Source organism: Hordeum vulgare, chromosome 3H, assembly GCF_904849725.1.
Source record: "Hordeum vulgare subsp. vulgare chromosome 3H, MorexV3_pseudomolecules_assembly, whole genome shotgun sequence".
Taxonomy (NCBI): Eukaryota; Viridiplantae; Streptophyta; class Magnoliopsida; order Poales; family Poaceae; genus Hordeum; species Hordeum vulgare.
In genome coordinates this window covers 520,491,200-520,510,195 of record NC_058520.1, presented here as the reverse complement: position 1 = coordinate 520,510,195, position 18,996 = coordinate 520,491,200, and the positions used below count along the sequence as shown (strand labels likewise).

The window sequence follows — 18,996 nt, the reverse complement described above, 5'->3', positions numbered from 1 at the left end:
AACGCTATCAACAGGGTTAAGCAAGCATTAACATAGTCAATCAGTGGTTTGCTAGGTTGAACAGGTTGAATGTTTTCATGGCATTGTTGAGAGGCTGAATTTAACAGGTGGTAGGCAACGATACATAAACGATAGAAGCGATAAACTAGAATGGCAATGATAGTAATGGTATCTGGGGAAATGATCATCTTGCCTGAGATCCCGCTTGGAAGAAGAATGCCTCCGTGAAGCAGACGAACCGACGTAGTCGAACGGGTCCTCACATCCGACACGCTTGCGGAACTCTATCGAGACGGGGAAACCAGAAACAAGCATCAACACACGAAATTCACCACACGATCCACAACACATATGATGCATGAGCTACTGAATACATGCAAGTCACGGCATGGCAAATCACACAACCAAACACTACACATTAAGTGAAGTTCAAGATGCACGAGTTGCATCTTGACGAAACTCCACGTTAATTATTTAGTTCACTCCCGGTTATCTACACGGCAATATTATTGTTGTCAAACATGCAAGAGGTGAAGCGGAAATTAAACTACCTATCTAGACATTTTAAATGAGGTCGGAAATGACATATAGCATCTCCGAGACGACCTCACACGTTAATTTACAATTCTGACCAGATCTGTACTAATGCATTTAATTTGTTGTTAAACGGCAAAACAAATAGGTTCACGTGATTCTACGCGTCAAGGCAAGCAATCTACACATAAAGAACATCTCCAACGGAGCTACGGATCAAAAGATACAAGCACCGCAAGATATGATGGCATGAATGCAAAAATGTGTGCAACGACGGCTACGAGCACTTCAACACATACAAACAGCAAGAGAAAATGAAACTACACGAGATTCTAAGCAAGTTTCATATAGGACACGATCAAATCGGAGCTACGGTTCAACATCTACAAGCAAAACAAGAAAACACTACAATCTGCCAAAAACAGCCACATGGCAACTTCTACGCCTCACAACTTCGGCTACCCAACTCCGATATGCTCAAGCAAGGCATGGCAAGGAAGAGGGCAAGAAGCACTACCACGAACAACTAACCCAACTAGCATGGCAGCAAGTATCACTAGAGATAGAAGTCACAAAATGGCATCTCTCACACAATTTCAGACTTAGTGAAAATAACACCTCCTGAAAGTGCAGTTTTCGATCTGAAGCAATATTGACAGCAGCAAAAACTATAGCTACAGGTCTCCAAATGGCATGAAACTTCACAGCAAGCTAGAGAAACACAAGGGGTACAACTAACTCCATTGGACCAACCCCAAAAGAGCTACAGATCACAAGATGCTAGCAAGACAAGACAGCAACAAAAAAATAACAGATTCCCGACTTAGCGATCTAACAGCCAATCCCTACACGCAAGAATGACAATGACCGATCTAAAATACGTGGAAAAATAGTCCCTAAAACATGGACATTTTTACCACGGCATCCGGGCTATCCGAGAACGCGCGAAAAATAAATACCGGACACTAACAAATTAGGACAGCAAGTTAATCTATGCATACGGCATGCCAAACGACGTCGAATAAGAATGCAAGTCTTATAATCGGGTTCTACGCGAGAAAATACACGTTTTACATATATAAAACGTTGCGAACCGACTAACGGTTGAAAAGATACATGCGTTTTAAAATACGTCTACTTCTCTGGAATTTGATATAAATCCGAAAATTCCTAAACACTCTTACGGGCCGAACTGGGCGCAACATAGCAATAAAATGCGCTGGCGGGGGAATACCTCAAGGCTTACCTGGGCCGGCCGGCCTGGTGGAGCGAGGAGGAGGCCTCGGCCTGGGGAGGCCTGACGCTCGGCTGCTTGGGCCGCGACCAGCGCTGGGCCACAGGCGAGGCGGGAGGAGCTAAAGGGCCTCGGGCGAGGTGGCGGCAGCGAGGCCCAGAGGCGCTGGTGGGCCGGCCCACACGGGCGAGGAGGCGGCAGCGCCCGCACGATCTCCTCGTCCTCTCGACCAGGGAGCCACGGCGGCGCTGGCAGGGCTGAGCGCCAACGGGGGCTGCTGCAGCGGGACGCTAAGGCGAGGGAGGAGGCGGCGCCGGCCGGATCTGGCCGGACCTCGCCGGATCCGGCCGCCGGCGGGGCGAGGCAGCAAGGCGGCGACGGGAGGACCGGGGCCCTGGCGGCGGGGTTGCAGCGGCGTGGCTCGATGGGGCAGGGTACCTCCGGCGAGGAGCTGCGGGTCGGGGTCGAGGTGGCGCAGAGGGCTCCAGCGGCGACGGCTGCTGGCTGGCGCGGCGACGCGGGAGAGGGAGCCACGGGGAGGCGCGGCTCGGGCAGGAAGAACGGGGGCGGCGGCGGCTCGGGTCCGGGCGGCGGCGCGCAGATGGGCCCGGCGGGCCTCAGATGGGCTCGGCGGGCCCGCGGCGACTGGGGCTGGGGAGAGAGAGGAGAGGCTGTGGCGGCTAGGGTTAGGTTTAGAGCGCGGATAACGAGGCAGGATTAGGGGGAGGCTGTCTAAATGTGATGGTGGTGTATATATAGACAAACGGGGGGCTCGGTTAACCCGAATCGCGATCCGGATCCAACCGCGGGGTCGGATTCGGACGATTCCGAACGCGGGTATGGGTACGCGGCCGTGAAGAGGGGATATCCGGGGACGAGAGGGAGAACGGGCGGCGCGGCACGAATTTTAAAACACCGACAGACGTCCGACGGTAGACCGAATACGGTGCCGCTACGGTCGACCGTTCGGGTACCAAACGGTCTCCGATTGCGAAGAAACTTGACAGGCGGCCTGGCTATATTAAAATAAGACCGCACGTCAAATCCCAACCCGATCAGAGAAAGTTTTAAACGCACTTTAAAAACAGGGTTTCGACAGTGCCGCGGGCGCGTGCGAGTGCGGTCGGTCTCAGAACGGACGACGACGAGAACCGGCAACTACTAACGAATGCAAGTTTGAAAACTGGCATCAACGGAGATGCCGATGCAATGCAGATGATGCGCATGATGCGATGATGATGCGACCAACATAAATAGACACACGACGAAAACGGAAAGAGAGGGGAATCTTCTGGAACGTCGGCATCGGGCTGTCACAAGAAAGGTATCTCTGGGCCCACTCGGTAATCCATCATCATATTGAGCTCAGTGTGACTAAGGAGTTAGCCACGGGATGATGTGTTATGGAACGAGTAAAGAGACTTGTCGGCAACGAGATTGAACAAGGTATAGAGATACCAACGATCAAATCTCGGGCAAGTATCATACCGATAGACAAAGGGAATTGCCTACGGGATTGATTGAATCCCCGACATCGTGGTTCATCCGATGAGATCATCGTGGAACATGCAGAACCAACATGGATATCCAGAACCCGCTGTTGGTTATTGACCAGAGAGGTGTCTCGATCATGTCTGCATGCTTCCCGAACCCGTAGGGTCTACACACTTAAGGTTCGATGATGCTAGGGTTATAGGGAAATAGTGTATGTGGTTACCGAAGGTAGTTCGGAGTCCCGGATCAGATCCCGGACGTCATGAGGAGTTCTGGAATGGTCCAGAGGTAAAGATTCATATATAGGAAGTGAGGATTTGGTCACCGAAAGTGTTTCGGGCGACACCGGTAATGTACTCGGACCACCGGAAGGGTTCAGGGGTCCACAAGCCCCAAGTTGCTACAGGGGTAACCGTGGATGGGAACCAACCCATATGTGGGCTGGCGCGCCACCACAAGCAGTCCAAGGCGCAGCAAGGGGTGGAGGGGGCAAACCCTAGGCATGGGAGGCCACTTTGGGCCTCAAAGCCCAACCCTAGGGCGCCGCCACCACCTTGGCAGGCGCCCCAAGGGCCATATAGGGCTGCCGCACCGTTAGGGTGGGAAACCCTAAGGGTGAGCACTCTCCTCCCTCTCCTCCTATATATAGTGGTGGTTTTGGGAAGATTTGAGACAAGAATTATCTCTCTCTCGGCGCAGCCCTACACCTCGTCCTCCATAGTGCTTGGTGAAGCCCTGTCGGAGTTACCATACAGCTCCACCGTCACCACGCCGTCCTGCTGCCGGGGCTCTCCCTCAACCTCTCCTCCCTCCTTGGTGGATCAAGGGGTTGGAGACGTCACCGGGCTGCACGTGTGTTGAACGTGGAGGCACCGACGTTCGGTGCATAGATCGGAATCCATCGTGATCTGAATCGCTGCGAGTACGACTCCGTCAACCGCGTTCTAGCAACGCTTCCGCTTAGCGATCTTCAAAGGTATGAAGATGCTCTACTTCTTTGCTCGTTGCTGGTTTCTCCATAGATAGATCCTTGCATGACGTAGGATTTTTTTTGAAATTACTACGTTCCCTAACACTTAATGCATTTGTCCAAATATATACTTTCGGTGTCATCTAAACAGTGTGTGCATGCGTGGTATCCCTTGTTTGTTTGTCCTGAAAGGTTACTGAGAGCAGGCCAATCATTGATGGTTATAATCAACAACGCATGTAGGTCAAATTCCTGTTGTTTGTGCTCATCCCACACACGTATACCTTTTTCATTCCGCAGTTGTACAAGTTTTACAACTAATGGCCTTAGGTACACATCAATGTCATTGTCGGGTTGCTTAGGGCCTTGGATGATCACTCGCATCATAATGAACTTCCGCTTCATGCACAACCAAGGAGGAAGGTTAAAAATACATAGTCATAGGCCAGGTGCTATGATTGTTGTTGTGCTCCCCAAAGGGATTAATGCCATCTGCGCTTAAACCAAACCATACGTTCCTTGCATCACGTGCAAAGTCCCCCACCTTCTGTCGATTTTTCTCCACTGCGACCCATCAGCGGGTGCTCTCAACTGCAAGTCTTTCTTACGGTCTTCCTTGTGCCATCACATCAACTTGGCTTGCTCTTTGTTTCTGAACAAGCATTTCAACCGTGGTATTATAGGAGCATACCACATCACCTTTGCACGAACCCTCTTCGTGGGGCGCTCGCCCTCAACATCACCAGAGTCATCTCGTCAGATCTTATACCGCAATGCCCCGCATATCGGGCATACGTTCAAATCCCCGTACTCATCGCGGTAGAGGATGTCGTCATTAGGGCATGCATGTATCTTCTGCACCTCCAATCCTAGAGGGCAGAGAACAAGAGGCTCACCACGGTGGTGCCTGCGACGAGATCGGCGCGGGCGATTGACAACGGTGAGGACGGGGACGGGACGGCACCTACACATGTGTAGACTCTAAGAAGTTAATTTGAGCTCAGATTGTGCATCTAAATCAAAAGAACTCCCACATACAGTCCTACACTAAAAGCCACAAACCACTCTACTTCTAGAGCATTTGAAATGAGCTAAACTAGAAGTGAGAGATGAAATGATGAAGTAGCTAACCTTTTAGAACACTTGTGTAGTTGGTGCACGGACAAACCTAGACAAATCTTGACGAAAATGGAGCTTGGACGTCGAGCTTGGAGAGGAAAAAGCTTAAGTATGGCTCGGACATTTCAACGAACATCTCATGTGCATGCATAGAACGGTGAACAGAGCAGGGCTTGTACACCTGACACACGACTAAAAAATAGAGGAAAGGATGGGCAGGGGCAATGGTATATATAGGCATCTCTTTGATCCCGGTTGGTGGCAAGAACCGAGACAGAAGACTGACCTTTAGTCCCGGTTTCAGCCACCAACTCGGACTAAAGGTTTGCGCTAGGAGCGAGGACCATTGGTCCCAGTTCGTGTCTGGAACTGGGACCAAAGGGGTCAGACGAACCGGGACTCTAGCCCGACCAGCGCCCTGACTTCATGAACCGGGACTGATGCATCCATTGGTTCCGGTTCGTAACACAATCGGGATTAAAGCTCTTATCTCGTCTGGACCAAAGCCATGTTTTCTACTAGTGCCTGATCACCCCATATCAGTCTTATATTTGGCTTGGATATGAGGGGTGTCGGTTAGTTCGGACATTTGAGACGGGTTTAAAAGATCCGATTAAATCGCGTTTTTATGACCGGTTAGTGATGGGTCGGGATCATTGATCGAACCAAATTTTCAGACTTTTGAGACATATACGAGGGGTCCGGTAGATGCTCTAACATGCTCGTACTAGTAACAAAAAGCTATTACTCACATTTATATTGGGACCGAGGGATATTCAGTAGTAGCACCATACGATAGAGATCAACAACTGTGTATTCATGTCTTCATGATCACCGAGTATTATGCAGTTACAGAAGAGAAAAAAAATGTTTCTTCTGTTAATATGCAACGCTTACAGGTTGGAGAAAGATGACACAACGTCTGATCAACAGTTCAACTCTGCCTAGTGCATGCCTAGCCTGCTAAACCCTGTGAAGCTGCATGGTGGAGACCGACGGAGAAGGTTTTCGTGAGCATTGAGCTGTCACACCCCGCCAGGCTTCTCTCCCGCCTCTGCTTGAGCATCTCCGGCGCCTCCACGAGTTGTACCCTGCGCTGCCGCTTCGCCTCCGATGCTTGTTGGTACCTTTCATGGAGTTTGCGCTTTGCGGCCTCCATTGCCTTCGCGTCTGGATCGGCCGAGACAATGACATGCCGACCGACAGCGGCCTCCTTGGGCTTCGCCATGTTGATGCCGCCGACGAGATCGGGCGCCTTCTTGCTGATCTCCACCGTCTTCTTCTTCTTCGCGTCAAGATCAGCCGAGGCGTGCTGCTGATCGTGACCGACGATCTCGTTGGAGGAACGCCGCTCCGTCGTCGTTGCGCAGACATGCTGCTGCTGATCGACGGTCTCCTTGGGCTGAGGCGCGGTGAACTTGTCCGGCTGGTGCATGGCCTGTCCGCCGAAGTCGTCCAGGGCGGCCGCCCTCCACCCGCTCACGATGCCCTTAGCGAGGACGCGGACCCGCTCGGACTCGTGCTTCCGCAGCGCACGTACGGCCTTGGCGAGGTCCGTGGTGGCAAGCACCTTTGGCGTCACCGGAGTCGACCGCAACGTCTCGAGGGACTCTGCCATCAAGCCGTCGAGAATCCCGCAGAGCGTCTCTGCCTTGCCGTCGTCCGCGGTGTTGCAAAGCCCTTCAAAGATGTCGCCCCTGGCGCGCCGGAGCCAGTCGCGGCACAGGTCAGGATCGGCCGTCTCGATGGCGGCGTCGACGGAGTCGAAGGCGCCGAAGAAGCGCTTCCAGCGGCGGAGCAGGATCATCTGCGCGGCCATGGCAGCGGATTTTTGGCGAGCGGCTGTGATCGATCTTTGGATGGAGAATTGGGGGAGGAAGAATGCGGTCGCGTACAACGAGAGCTACCATCAAGTTTATATAGATCTTCCGGTAAAGCGGTGAGCAAACCGAGTGCCATTCCATTTCCAGGCCGGACCGGAGGCGAGGCGAGCAGAGCAGCAGTCGGAAGCGCGTTCAGCGTTGCGCGCGCGCCGTCTTCGATCGGCAATCGGTTAGCATGTGCCGTACCTCGTCTACGCTACGCACCAGCAAGCACCACCCCATGGCCACCATCTTGCGAGCTGCCGCAGCTGAAGCCGCCACTGGCGCCATGATCGACGACTACGCCGCCGGCTTCCGCAAGAGACGGCGCATCAGGAGCACCGAAGATTACGAGCTGACGCGCGTGCTGGAGCCGGGCGTGCCACCGCGCCACCGGAGAGGACGTCGCCCTTAAGTTCCTGGTCCGCTCGCCCGACGGCGGCGGCGGCAAGAGGAAGCGCCACCGTGCCCACGCGCTCCACCGCGACCTGCTGCGCGAGGCGTGCTACCTCGCGGCGTGCGTCGGCTTGCACGGCATCGCGCGGGACCCCTCGCCGGGTAGTGCAGCCTCCTCCTGGAGCAAGTCGGCCCGAGCCGCGGTCATGTACTGTACTGTGCGCTCGCCGCCGTCTGTTCACGGAGGATTAGACGGGCTCCTCGCGTGCAACCCGGTGAGCGTCTGCCGGCGGCCGTGGTGCTCCAGTGCCCGTGGCTCGCTGGCACCGCCGACGACGTCCCTGCTTCTGCTGTATAGGATGCGTGCTCTACAATCATTCTACTTCATCGCTTCGGAGTCCATTTCTAGTCCATTGAGGTACAAGATTATTTGTCTTGTAATGTACTCGTATATTTAGTGTCAGTGAACACCTTTTAAGATGCTTAAAATGTGCACAAAGCTTGCTGCTGTAATGGAATTGTCTCCCTCCCTAAACAGTGATCTAAACGTTCTTATATTTGTTAGGGAGTACTTTTCAAAATATTACAGGAATGGCGATTAAGCCATGACAGTTCAGCATGGTTACACAAAAAGAACTGTACATTATTTGTCTACAACAAGAGATAAAAAAGAGGAAAAGTTAACACAAACAGAACTAATAAGCTTACCTGATAGGAAAACTTGCTACATCCCGTTACATGTCTGTTGCATGTTTAACTAAATAAGAGGATTGATCCAAGACCACCCGTACATCTCATAGCTATCACAGTTTCACACAACACAAAATAGGATTCATCTATACAGCGTAGTCCCTTTTTTTAAACCTAACATAACGGAAGTCAGAATCGTCCGAATACATAAATCTGATACTCATTCCATGGGAGTAGCTTATGAATTATACTTATCTGATATAAAGACCAAACAAACAACATGAAGAAGAACATATCACTACCTATTAGAGCATCTCCAACACGCACCAAAAACTGCCCCGTGCTGAAAAAATTGCGGTTTTAGCACGCGCGCCCGCGTTGGTCGGTCCAGCAGAGATGTTAAAGTCACGCGCGCTGGATAATCGGTTGTGCGCCCCCCCCCCCTTCCCCGCGCGCCGCCGCTGCTTTCTCCACCTCCCCCGCTTGCCGCCGCCGCTCAAGCGCACCATCCCTCCGACGAACAGCGCCCGCCGGCCATTTGGAGCTCGGCACTCACGAGGTGTTCGACGAAACGCTTGCAAGGTATGTATATTTCAACTTTATATTTTGTTGACGAATTTGATGCATTTTGTTCGTAGTTTTAAACTAGTTTCAATATTGTAGATGAGTTCACCCTACGATTCTTCTGACAAAGAATTTGATATGAAAGAGGAGAAGAACCTCGCAATAATCGTAGCTATGCATATCAATAAAAAACCGAGACACGGTGGTTCAGTTATGGGTTGTCAGAAATTATAAAGGGATAAGATTGATGCTCACAACAAATTGATAAGGAATTATTTTGCGGAGGATGACACATGCCTCGAGTCCAACTTTCGACGCCATTTCAGGATGAGCATTCAACTCTTGAAACGCATTGCAGAGAAACTGGCGAGCCATGAGTATATTTCAAAAGGTCAGTGCCGCTTTGCGTATGTTGGCATACGGTATTCCGACAGATCTCGTTGATGACCACTTGGACATGGATGAGAGTCAAGCCATCATCTGTGTCAAGCGCTTCGGAGTCAGAATTGTGCAAGTGTTTGGTGAGGAATATTTGACAGCTCCAATGTTGAAGACACCACAAGGATTTTGGAGATGAACAAAGCTCGCGGGTTCCCAGGTATGCTTGGCTCCATAGATTGCATGCATTGGAGTTGAAAGAATTACCCTAAGGCATGGTATGGTCAATTCCATAGCCAAAAAAAGGTACAACTATCATCTTCGAACCTGTGACCGATGAGGAGACTTGGATTTGGCATGCTTTTTTGTAATGCTTTGATCTTTAAATGACATCAACGTTATTAATCTGTCACCACTCATGAATAAGATTGCAAAAGGTGAAACTACACCGATGGAGTTTGTAGCAAATGGCCATACATACAACTAGGGCTACTATTTTGCAGATGGCATCTACCCAAGAAGGCAAACATTTGTGAAACCGTTGACGACATTGCAAGGTAAGAAAAATCTTGATTTCCACATCTTTGTGTACAGCTAACAAAGATGTGGAGAGAGATTTTGGGATTTTGCAAGCCCAATTTGCTATTATGAGAGGATCGGCTAGATTTTGGGATCAAAAGATCCTTTGGTGGCACCCCGGGCAAAGCTCCACTACAACACAGTGTGGCGTGTCTTTAGCTCCAACGCAACACCGACGGAGTCCGGCAAAGTTCCATTGCATCACCGGCGAAGCTCCAACGGAGTTTGGCGAAGTCCCATTGCAACTCCGGCGGAGCTCCAACGCAGCACCGACGGAGTCACACGAAGCTCCATTGCAACATCGTCTATGCTTCCGTCGAAGTTGAGGGGGATGGCCCGACGTACCGTTCCGACGAGCCGCACGACCACCCGTAGAGTAGCAGTGTTGTTGTTGCAAAAAAAAGCAGCAACATAGGAGTGCTCACCGCAGCCTCTTCCACTGGTAGCACAGGTCAAGTTGCAAGGCGGACCGCCGGTCACAACAGCCAGAGTTGAGGGAGATGTCGATTCACAGCAATGACGGTGCTGCAGAGAAACATGAATTGCAGCATGGAGTGGCAGTGGCAAGCGGGAACCTTACAGTCGTGCTGGCGAGAGATACCCCGCCCCAACCTTGCTGCAACCGCGTCGTAGCGTTGCGAGTGTCGACCTTCGCCTACTTGCATCAATGGCAGCTGCGGGCCATGGCACGAAAGTCGCAGTCGGGTGGTTGCTTCCCCTATGTTTGCAAGAGAGGCGGTGTTCGGGCAGAGTTGCATTATAAGGCCGTCGACGGCAACTATTTTCTGTTCCGTGCTTTGTTGGTTGGTGGTGCTTGCCATGGGATCGAAGGCCTCTTCTTTAGTAGTGTCGTGTGAGGATGAAAAGGAGAAAAGAAGAAAACGTCTGAAGAATACTTGTAGCAAGTAGATAAGGCTCGGATGGAGCGGTGATGGCCTTGTATGGGACACTGGTGGGCACTTGAGGCCTTGTTCGGTTCTTTCCGAATTGGAGAGGTTTGAAGGGGATTGAGAGGGATTAAATCCCGTGTAAGTCAAATTTCACCTCAATCCCCTACAATCCTCTCCAATCCCCTTCTCGTTGGGATTAACCGAACATGCTCTGACGCGGCTTATGAAGGAAAGAAATCATCCCAATGAAATAAATGTTTTCTAATTATGTTACTCCAGAGGTCCCACCGGCCAGCTCCACGTGTGTTGCTCTTCCACAAGTCAGACTCAGCTCGATCCTGAAGCTGCTCCGTCGGCGCGCAACCTGCCCCGCGGCCGCATCCACCGACCAGAGCACCAGACGGGACGCCGGCCGCTCGTCTCCTCCAGCCCTCCTCCCGACCGCCGGCGATGAGCGGCGGCCTTCCGGGTTTCCGTACGCAATCTACCACTTTCCCCCAACTGAATCGAAGTCTCGATTCCCCTGTTGGCCTTCTTTCTCGTTTGCTTGTCTGCTGCCGTAACTCGCAGCATCGATAGTGCGATCTGACCACCAACCCCGATTTGCTCTGTTGCAGACAATGCGCCGGTGTCGAGGGCCGTGGTCGTCGCCGCCGCGCTATTCTCCGTCCCCTTCGGCCTCCGCTCCCGCTTCCTCGACCTCGGCCTGTCCCACCAGGCAAGTCGACCTACCCCCCCCCCCCCACCCTGCCCAGTACTTGTATTAGGTCCAATCTGCTCCTGCACTTGCTTGCTGTGCTCTGGGTCAAGGGGTGGGAAATGAAGGCAAATTATGTGTGGTGGTGAGCTAAGTGGGCTTTTGACGATGCAGACGTAATAGGTTTCCCGTTGCCTGTGTCAATTTGGTTGATTTGAGCTGCAATTGGCTAGGTGTTTGGGGGATCACACGGGCAATGTTGCGAAATTCAGCGGATTGAGTTCACCATCCCCTTTCTTAATGCAGAATCTTTACGAAAATCTGCGGATATGGAGAGTGATTGCCTCGTTGTTTGCTTTCTCGTCGTCGCCTGAGCTTATCTTTGGAGTGGCCTTGCTCTACTACTTCAGGGTGTTCGAGCGCCAGATAGGTTCAAACAAGTATGCTGTAAGTAAGAGGATGTTATGCTTAAGATGCTGCACATGCAGTTGCTATATACTCCCTTCGTTCCAAAATAACCGTCGTGATTTAAAGTTCAGATTTGAACTAAAACCAGGCGATGGTGAACTCAATCCACTAAAACCACGACACTGATTTTGGAACGGAGGGAGTATAATTTGCTGATGCTGATGCAGTTATTTAAACATGTAGGTGTTCATAGTCTTCTCCATGACGGTGTCTGTACTGCTTCAGATCCTAGCTTTAGGTTATCTGAAAGGTATGCGTTACTACTCTTTCTCATTTTCATAACCCCTAGTTGAGTCAAATGTTGCTTAAATTGTTAGTGTTCGGATCAGTTTATTTGTTTGTTATGGGTTGCTTTTACTTGATACCTCATGCGAATGCTCATCTACCATATAAATGCATACAAAGTTGGAAATTGATCTGCTTAAAGATCATAAGGATCTTTTCATGGCCAAACATGGTTTCCTTGCAGCACAGTTTTCTTTACACCAAAAATCAAGATCTGTAACCAGTGTTTACCATGTTTCTATTTGAGTGGTCCTGAAGGTTAATTTCCTAAATTTTTAAGGGCCACTGTGTTGACGTAGACGGTTCTTCTGTTTCCAGTGTCAATAATGAGTTCGGATCAGTTTATTTGTTTGTTATGGGTTGCTTTTACTTGATACCTCATGCGAATGCTCATCTACCATATAAATGCATACAAAGTTGGAAATTGATCTGCTTAAAGATCATAAGGATCTTTTCATGGCCAAACATGGTTTCCTTGCAGCACAGTTTTCTTTACACCAAAAATCAAGATCTGTAACCAGTGTTTACCATGTTTCTATTTGAGTGGTCCTGAAGGTTAATTTCCTAAATTTTTAAGGGCCACTGTGTTGACGTAGACGGTTCTTCTGTTTCCAGTGTCAATAATGAGTTGTTTGTTCTCATCCAAGCATTGATGCTTGAAGCCTTAAAGCTTGTTTTCTTAGCATAAAAGCTTTATGTGTCATCGTTCTAAGTTATTCTGTGAGCGAGGTTCGTGATTCTAATTGAGGAAAACAAAAAAAGTAGTTGTAGAGCTTTTTCTGTTTCTAACTGTGGCACTATATTCACCTGTTAGACTGATTATTTACTTCTGTTTGTGATACTATTTGCTTTTCTTATCTCCCCCATGACATCTGCTTAGTTGTATTCCATTTTTATCTGACATCTCAATCTTGGATGTGCAGATCCATCTTTCAATCCATTAACATCTGGACCATATGGCCTCATATTTGCATCTTATGTACCCTTCTTCTTTGACATTCCCATCTCAACAAAGTTTCGCATATTTGGAGTGCAATTATGTGACAAGTCATTCATATATTTGGCAGGGCTCCAGGTCAGTCCTAAGATAACTGTTATCCTTCTCTTGAATCTTCCACAGTTCTGTTGTGTTGTAGCTTTATATTTTGATTTTATATCTTCAGCTTCTTTTCTCATCTGGAAGACGTTCTGTTATACCTGGACTGTCTGGTATACTTGCTGGGCTTTTGTACCGTCTGAATATATTTGGTATCCGCAGGCTAAAGGTGACTCTACGTCTTTACCAACATATTTCCAGAAGTTTGAATAATGTTTCTTCACCTTATCAGAGTATCAATTAATAAACCATGCTTTCTATGTGCAATTTCTTTTACTCTACTCATCTATTTTCTACATATGGCCCAATGTCTAATAATTATGTTTAGATCTCTAATTGAGATATCTGATGACATTGACAGAAATGATTAAGTATTGCCATTGGTTAGGATATTTTCGTAATGTCAATTTTCTTTCATGTATATATGTGTTTCTTTGGTAAGATTTACATGTCCATATGTGATCCGCCTGTATTTGCGTTGTAAAGGAAACTTTGAATGATTACAGGTCCCAGAGTATGCAACTTCACTGTTTTCGCGGTTGTCATGGCCCTTCTCTAACAACTCTTATCAGAGATTGCCAATTGCAACAACTGATGAAAACATTCCTGATCACCAGGCTCGTCAAATGCAGGCAAGTATTTGCAATAGATTGATTTTGTTTAGAGATTAGTGGATGACAGCATGAATATTGAAAAGCAATGATCTATTTCTTGAAGGAAAAAAAATGCCTTATTGAGTATTGGTTCCATTTAGTATTTTTATTCGTGGGTACAATGAAAGAGTGCTTGAGGAAATCCAGATTTTACTGTTGTAATTTCCCTGCAAAATGTACATCTGAAATAAGCTTATGATCCTAACAAGATCAAGTGACCTGACCAAGCCATTTAAGGTCAAGTGGTGTTATCAAATCCCTTAAGTAAAACAATAAATAGTTTTTGCTCTTAAATAATGTTAGATGGTCATCGTTTAAGGCCTTCCGTAATGCATTGTCTCTTAGCGCGGTATCCTAGGTAGTATACGATCGTTAGATACAACCATCCTAATGTATTGTATGTTAAGTGTCGTATCTTAGTAAGCATGTATTTAATGATTTTGGCCTCATACTAATATGTGATTGGTCTAACAAGTTATTTTGCCTATGATACCGTGCAAGAGCCGTATCCTAAATAAGATACAACAACCTCCTCTTTCCTTAATAAATATAGTGCCACGTCAGCATTTTGCCTATGATATTGTGCCAAGATACTACCATTACGGAAGGCCTTAGATTGAGCATATCCGATATTCACTGGTTTAACTGACCATTGTTCCTTATCAAATTCGATGCAGGGCGTGCACACAGCTACCCCAGATCCAACGGAGTCGTCGATTGCCACGCTTGTCTCCATGGGTTTTGATCGTGCTTCTGCAATTCAGGCTCTTGCACTGACAAATAATGATGTAAATTTAGCCTCGAACATCCTGCTTGAAGCACAATCCACGTAGAAACATTCCAGGCTGAAGACTGATACTTTGTAAATGTGAAACATTTAGTTAACGTATTTTTCTGGTCCATACTATTTTCAGGATTTGTTAATTTTATAACTCCATTCCACACGAGTTAGAAACATTGAAAAAAATGAACAGGAACTCCCGCTGGGCTGCTGTGTGTAATATCTCCGTTTTGAAACTGCCGAAGTGCAAATGAGGTTCCGTGTAGCACAAAATATGCATCCATAGTCTGAAATATTCTTGCCTTTCTTATTTGTTCATGGAAAATTTAGTACTCCCTTCATCATAGTATATTGGACGTATCTCCAAAACGATAATTTTTTACAATTAGAAGAAAATAAGGCGTATGTCATTAATTAGCCTATTAATTAGGGTGTTTTGGAAACCGTCTCCACCAATACATGCAAGAAAGTCACTCGTTTAGTGGACGGGGTTACTAATGCATCAGTTGTTTTTCCTACCAATAGAAAAACAATTAGGTCCCAAAACCTGTGAGATACGTCCAATATACTGTAATGGAGAAAGTAAAGAATACTGTATGTGCTAATGTTTTTTAGGGAATAGCTGGTTTTCAATCAGTTTTCCTTGCAATAAAATTGTATCAATTTCTTTTCAAAAATACATCAGGTGGGAAGTCTTTCCCCATGACCGTTCCAGAAAAAGGAAACCCTCAGGAACCGTGAATTACTGAAATTTAAGCTCTACCCAGTTGGCGAGGGACCCTAAAAACGTAGGAGTAAGAATTTGAGCTCAGTTCAGCAAGTGAAAATTTTAATCTCAGGCAGAATCGATGAGCGCCAGGCATCATACAGCAATGTACAACACAGTAGTCTGACAGGCTGAGGCCACTCGAGAAATTCAATACTAGTCTGTTGGAACCATGATACACCCTGCAAACATTTTGCCGAAACAATTTGCAAAGAAATACCAACTCAGAAAGCCTGAATTCACCACCAGAGAGGTCCAGAAATGTCCGACACAGAACATACCGTACGGCATCAAGTGATACAATACCCAGAAGGTGCCATAACATGGAAAATACAAAGCTTAGGAAAGGCAGGAAGAATGGCGGTGGCGTACAAGCGGTAGTTGCGATGATAAACAGATTCATAACAAAGCACCAAACAGATCAAACTCTGCCCCTAGAACCCCCACCCAGCAAAGCACCACACAGACCTCCCCCTCCTTACATGTCGTCCTCGGCCTCCTGATCCTCATCCTCGTACTCGCCCTCCTCGTCGGCAGTGGCATCCTGGTACTGCTGGTACTCTGAGACGAGGTCGTTCATGTTGCTCTCGGCCTCGGTGAACTCCATCTCGTCCATGCCTTCGCCAGTGTACCAATGCAAGAAAGCCTTCCTCCTGAACATGGCAGTGAACTGCTCGCTCACCCTCCGGAACATCTCCTGGATGGAGGTCGAGTTGCCGACGAAGGTGGACGCCATCGAGAGCCCTGTCGGCGGGATGTCACAGACGCTGGACTTCACGTTGTTGGGGATCCACTCCACGAAGTAGGACGAGTTCTTGTTCTGGACGTTGATCATCTGCTCATCAACCTCCTTTGTGCTCATCTTACCACGGAACATGGCAGAGGCGGTGAGGTAACGGCCATGGCGAGGATCGGCGGCGCACATCATGTTCTTGGCATCCCACATTTGCTGGGTGAGTTCTGGGACCGTGAGGGCACGGTACTGCTGAGACCCACGGGATGTCAATGGAGCAAAGCCCACCATGAAGAAGTGGAGGCGAGGGAAGGGGATAAGGTTCACTGCCAGCTTCCGGAGGTCGGAATTCAGCTGACCAGGGAACCTCAGGCAGCATGTGACTCCACTCATGGTAGCAGAGATTAGATGGTTCAAGTCCCCAACTGCACAAAACAAGCAAACATGGAAAATATCACATGGTGTTCTCCAGAAAACAGATGGGAAATACTAGAGACAATGAAAAGTTAAAGTGGCTTACAGCTAGGTGTGGTCAGCTTAAGAGTCCTGAAACAGATGTCATAGAGAGCCTCGTTGTCAAGAACCATGCACTCATCAGCATTCTCAACCAACTGATGGACTGAGAGAGTTGCATTGTATGGCTCAACCACAGTGTCAGATACTTTTGGTGAGGGGAACACTGAGAACGTCAGCATCATGCGGTCAGGGTACTCCTCCCTGATTTTAGATATCAACAGGGTACCCATGCCAGATCCAGTACCACCACCAAGGGAGTGGCATACTTGGAATCCTGATAACATAAACATGTTAGGATTAATTATCATCAATACATGATAAAATAAAGCACAGACATGGGAAAAATACAGAACAATAAAGCAATTCAGTACACTTGAAGACTTGCTGAACAGAATACAATATAAGAACACTGTCTTGAATGGGTGGATTGCATCATTATACAATCCTTTTTGATCACTAGACTACCTCACAAGAATATTTAGTTATTTACACTGATAAAAGGGTAGTTATGGTACTTATTTGGTGGGCCAACAAATCTAAAGGATATATAGCCTGCACCCTGATATAATGGATATCTAAATGAGTGCTGGACATGTAAATATTCCAAAGGTACAAGTGGCAGGCCCTCTTCCAGAGTTCACAACCATCACAATACTAATATGGTGCACATTACATATTAAGGAGACACCACATAAGCATACACACTCTCGGAATAAAAAGGATTCTCTCTAGCTACCGTCATAATTAAGTAAGTGATGAGCTCATTACCTTGCAGACAGTCACAGTTCTCAGCCTCCTTCCTCACAACATCCAAAACAGAATCGATAAGCTCAGCACCCTCGGTGTAGTGGCCCTTGGCCCAGTTGTTACCAGCACCAGATTGCCCAAAGACAAAGTTGTCAGGGCGGAAGATCTGCCCATAAGGCCCAGTGCGGACACTGTCCATGGTACCCGGCTCAAGGTCCATAAGAACTGCACGGGGCACAAAGCGACCACAGGAGGCCTCATTGTAGTAGACATTGACACGCTCCAACTGCAGGTCAGAGGTACCGGTGTAGCGCCCAGTTGGGTCAATGCCATGCTCATCACACACCACCTCCCAGAACTTGGCACCGATCTGGTTGCCACATTGCCCACCCTGGATGTGCAGGATCTCCCTCATCTTCGCCCTGAAAACAGAAGGCAGACGCATGGCCAAATGAATATCAGACATTGCAACAAGCATGGGAAACTGAGGAATCGATTCACTCAGAGGGCAGTTGCTAAGTTGCTATCACAACTGGACCATCTACAAACTAATGAGGCTTATCAATAAGGATAGATCTACGCAAACAACACATGGTACTTCAGATCCCAGTTGTGGCAGATGACGAAGAACCCATCTAGATCCAGAGTGTTAAGGCAAAAATGACACTTAACCTACCGCACACTACGCACTGACAAATCAACTACTAGTAACTAGTAAAAGCTCAATCGGGTGCCACCAGATCTCGCACACAATGACTCATGAACTAAACTAGCACTTCGTCGAGTGGATCCCCAACGATATACTACCGCTAATGATAATCTGATACCCTGTAACAAAACTAGAGAATATACCACACTACTGCGCCGGGCCTAGATCCAGATCTGTCGAAATGAAATCCATAGATCCAGACCTTAGAAGCGATTAAACGAAACAAATCAAAGTGTAACCTAGATTAGAGGTAACTACAGACTGCAACAACGCATTATGCTGCAGACATCAGCAAAGCCCTGGCAGATCCTAGCGTTAAACACGCTTCCGCCGCCGAAAAAAATTCAAAAATCAGACCCAGCAATCGCTCGAATCACCGTGACATTCCAAATCCAGATTTACAGCATCAAAAGTACTAAGAACAAAGTGCGCGCATGGGAGAGGTAAAGAAAGACTGTGCTTACGAGGTATGAGATGGTTCGCGCAACGAGAACAGTCGGCGGCGAGAGGGAGAGCGGGGGGAGTAGGAGGGGGTGTGGTGGCCGGGGAGGAGCGACGCGAGCGCAGTGGGTGTTAAATAGCCGTAGGCGGCGGAGGGGGGGGCGGCCGGCATCCGACGGCCCACGCGCGCCCCCTCGTCGGGCCCGACGGCCCGGATCGCTCGACCTTGAGTAAATTTGAAATCTCCCCCCTCGAGGCGGAATGCCCGAACTGCCCCCCGGGATATTTCGCCACGCTGGCCCTCGTTCGTCGGTGGTCACTCACCGGCCAGCGCTGGACGCAGACCAGCCTGCTCACGTGCGTCGCGGATGACAGGCTGGGCATGGGTAAGGCC

At 48.6% G+C, this 18,996-nt stretch overlaps 3 protein-coding genes across 4 annotated transcripts; 1 reads left to right on the top strand and 2 right to left on the bottom strand.

The window, feature by feature from the left end:
- Positions 1-6,255: 6,255 nt before the first annotated feature.
- LOC123441956 (probable mediator of RNA polymerase II transcription subunit 26c) lies at positions 6,256-7,055 on the bottom strand. Its single transcript, XM_045118113.1, has one exon. It carries the CDS (start codon positions 6,967-6,969, stop codon positions 6,307-6,309), a length of 663 nt encoding a protein of 220 aa, XP_044974048.1. The 5' UTR covers positions 6,970-7,055; the 3' UTR covers positions 6,256-6,306.
- Positions 7,056-11,026: 3,971 nt separating this feature from the next.
- LOC123444644 (rhomboid-like protein 20) lies at positions 11,027-14,963 on the top strand. 2 transcript variants are annotated; one of them, XM_045121432.1, is made up of 8 exons: positions 11,027-11,185; positions 11,328-11,428; positions 11,714-11,854; positions 12,059-12,125; positions 13,084-13,235; positions 13,324-13,425; positions 13,763-13,888; positions 14,587-14,963. In XM_045121432.1, exons 1-8 carry the CDS (start codon positions 11,161-11,163, stop codon positions 14,740-14,742), a joined length of 870 nt encoding a protein of 289 aa, XP_044977367.1. In that variant the 5' UTR covers positions 11,027-11,160; the 3' UTR covers positions 14,743-14,963. The 2 variants fall into 2 exon arrangements, with proteins under 2 accessions (XP_044977367.1, XP_044977368.1); XM_045121433.1 differs by lacking the exon at positions 11,714-11,854 and having other exon boundaries at positions 11,028-11,185.
- Positions 14,964-15,669: 706 nt separating this feature from the next.
- Positions 15,670-18,796, bottom strand: LOC123444643 (tubulin beta chain). The gene is made up of 4 exons (XM_045121431.1): positions 18,626-18,796; positions 17,474-17,874; positions 16,710-16,979; positions 15,670-16,614 (listed from the first exon to the last, which is right to left on the bottom strand). The coding sequence occupies exons 1-4, from the start codon at positions 18,772-18,774 to the stop codon at positions 15,935-15,937; spliced, it is 1,500 nt and encodes a 499-aa protein (XP_044977366.1). The 5' UTR covers positions 18,775-18,796; the 3' UTR covers positions 15,670-15,934.
- Positions 18,797-18,996: the final 200 nt, after the last annotated feature.

Excerpts from the sequence above, each read along its gene's own strand:
- LOC123441956 (XM_045118113.1), bottom strand. The coding sequence starts at position 6,969 with ATGGCAGAGTCCCTCGAGACGTTGCGGTCGACTCCGGTGACGCCAAAG.
- LOC123444644 (XM_045121432.1), top strand. The coding sequence starts at position 11,161 with ATGAGCGGCGGCCTTCCGGGTTTCC. Across the intron at positions 11,186-11,327 it reads CGGCGGCCTTCCGGGTTTCC|ACAATGCGCCGGTGTCGAGG; the intron begins GTACGCAATCTA and ends GCTCTGTTGCAG. Across the intron at positions 12,126-13,083 it reads AGCTTTAGGTTATCTGAAAG|ATCCATCTTTCAATCCATTA; the intron begins GTATGCGTTACT and ends TTGGATGTGCAG.
- LOC123444643 (XM_045121431.1), bottom strand. The coding sequence starts at position 18,774 with ATGCCGGCCGCCCCCCCCTCCGCCGCCTACGGCTATTTAACACCCACT. Across the intron at positions 17,875-18,625 it reads CGCGAACCATCTCATACCTC|GGCGAAGATGAGGGAGATCC; the intron begins GTAAGCACAGTC and ends TTCTGTTTTCAG. Across the intron at positions 16,615-16,709 it reads TAAGCTGACCACACCTAGCT|TTGGGGACTTGAACCATCTA; the intron begins GTAAGCCACTTT and ends TGTTTTGTGCAG.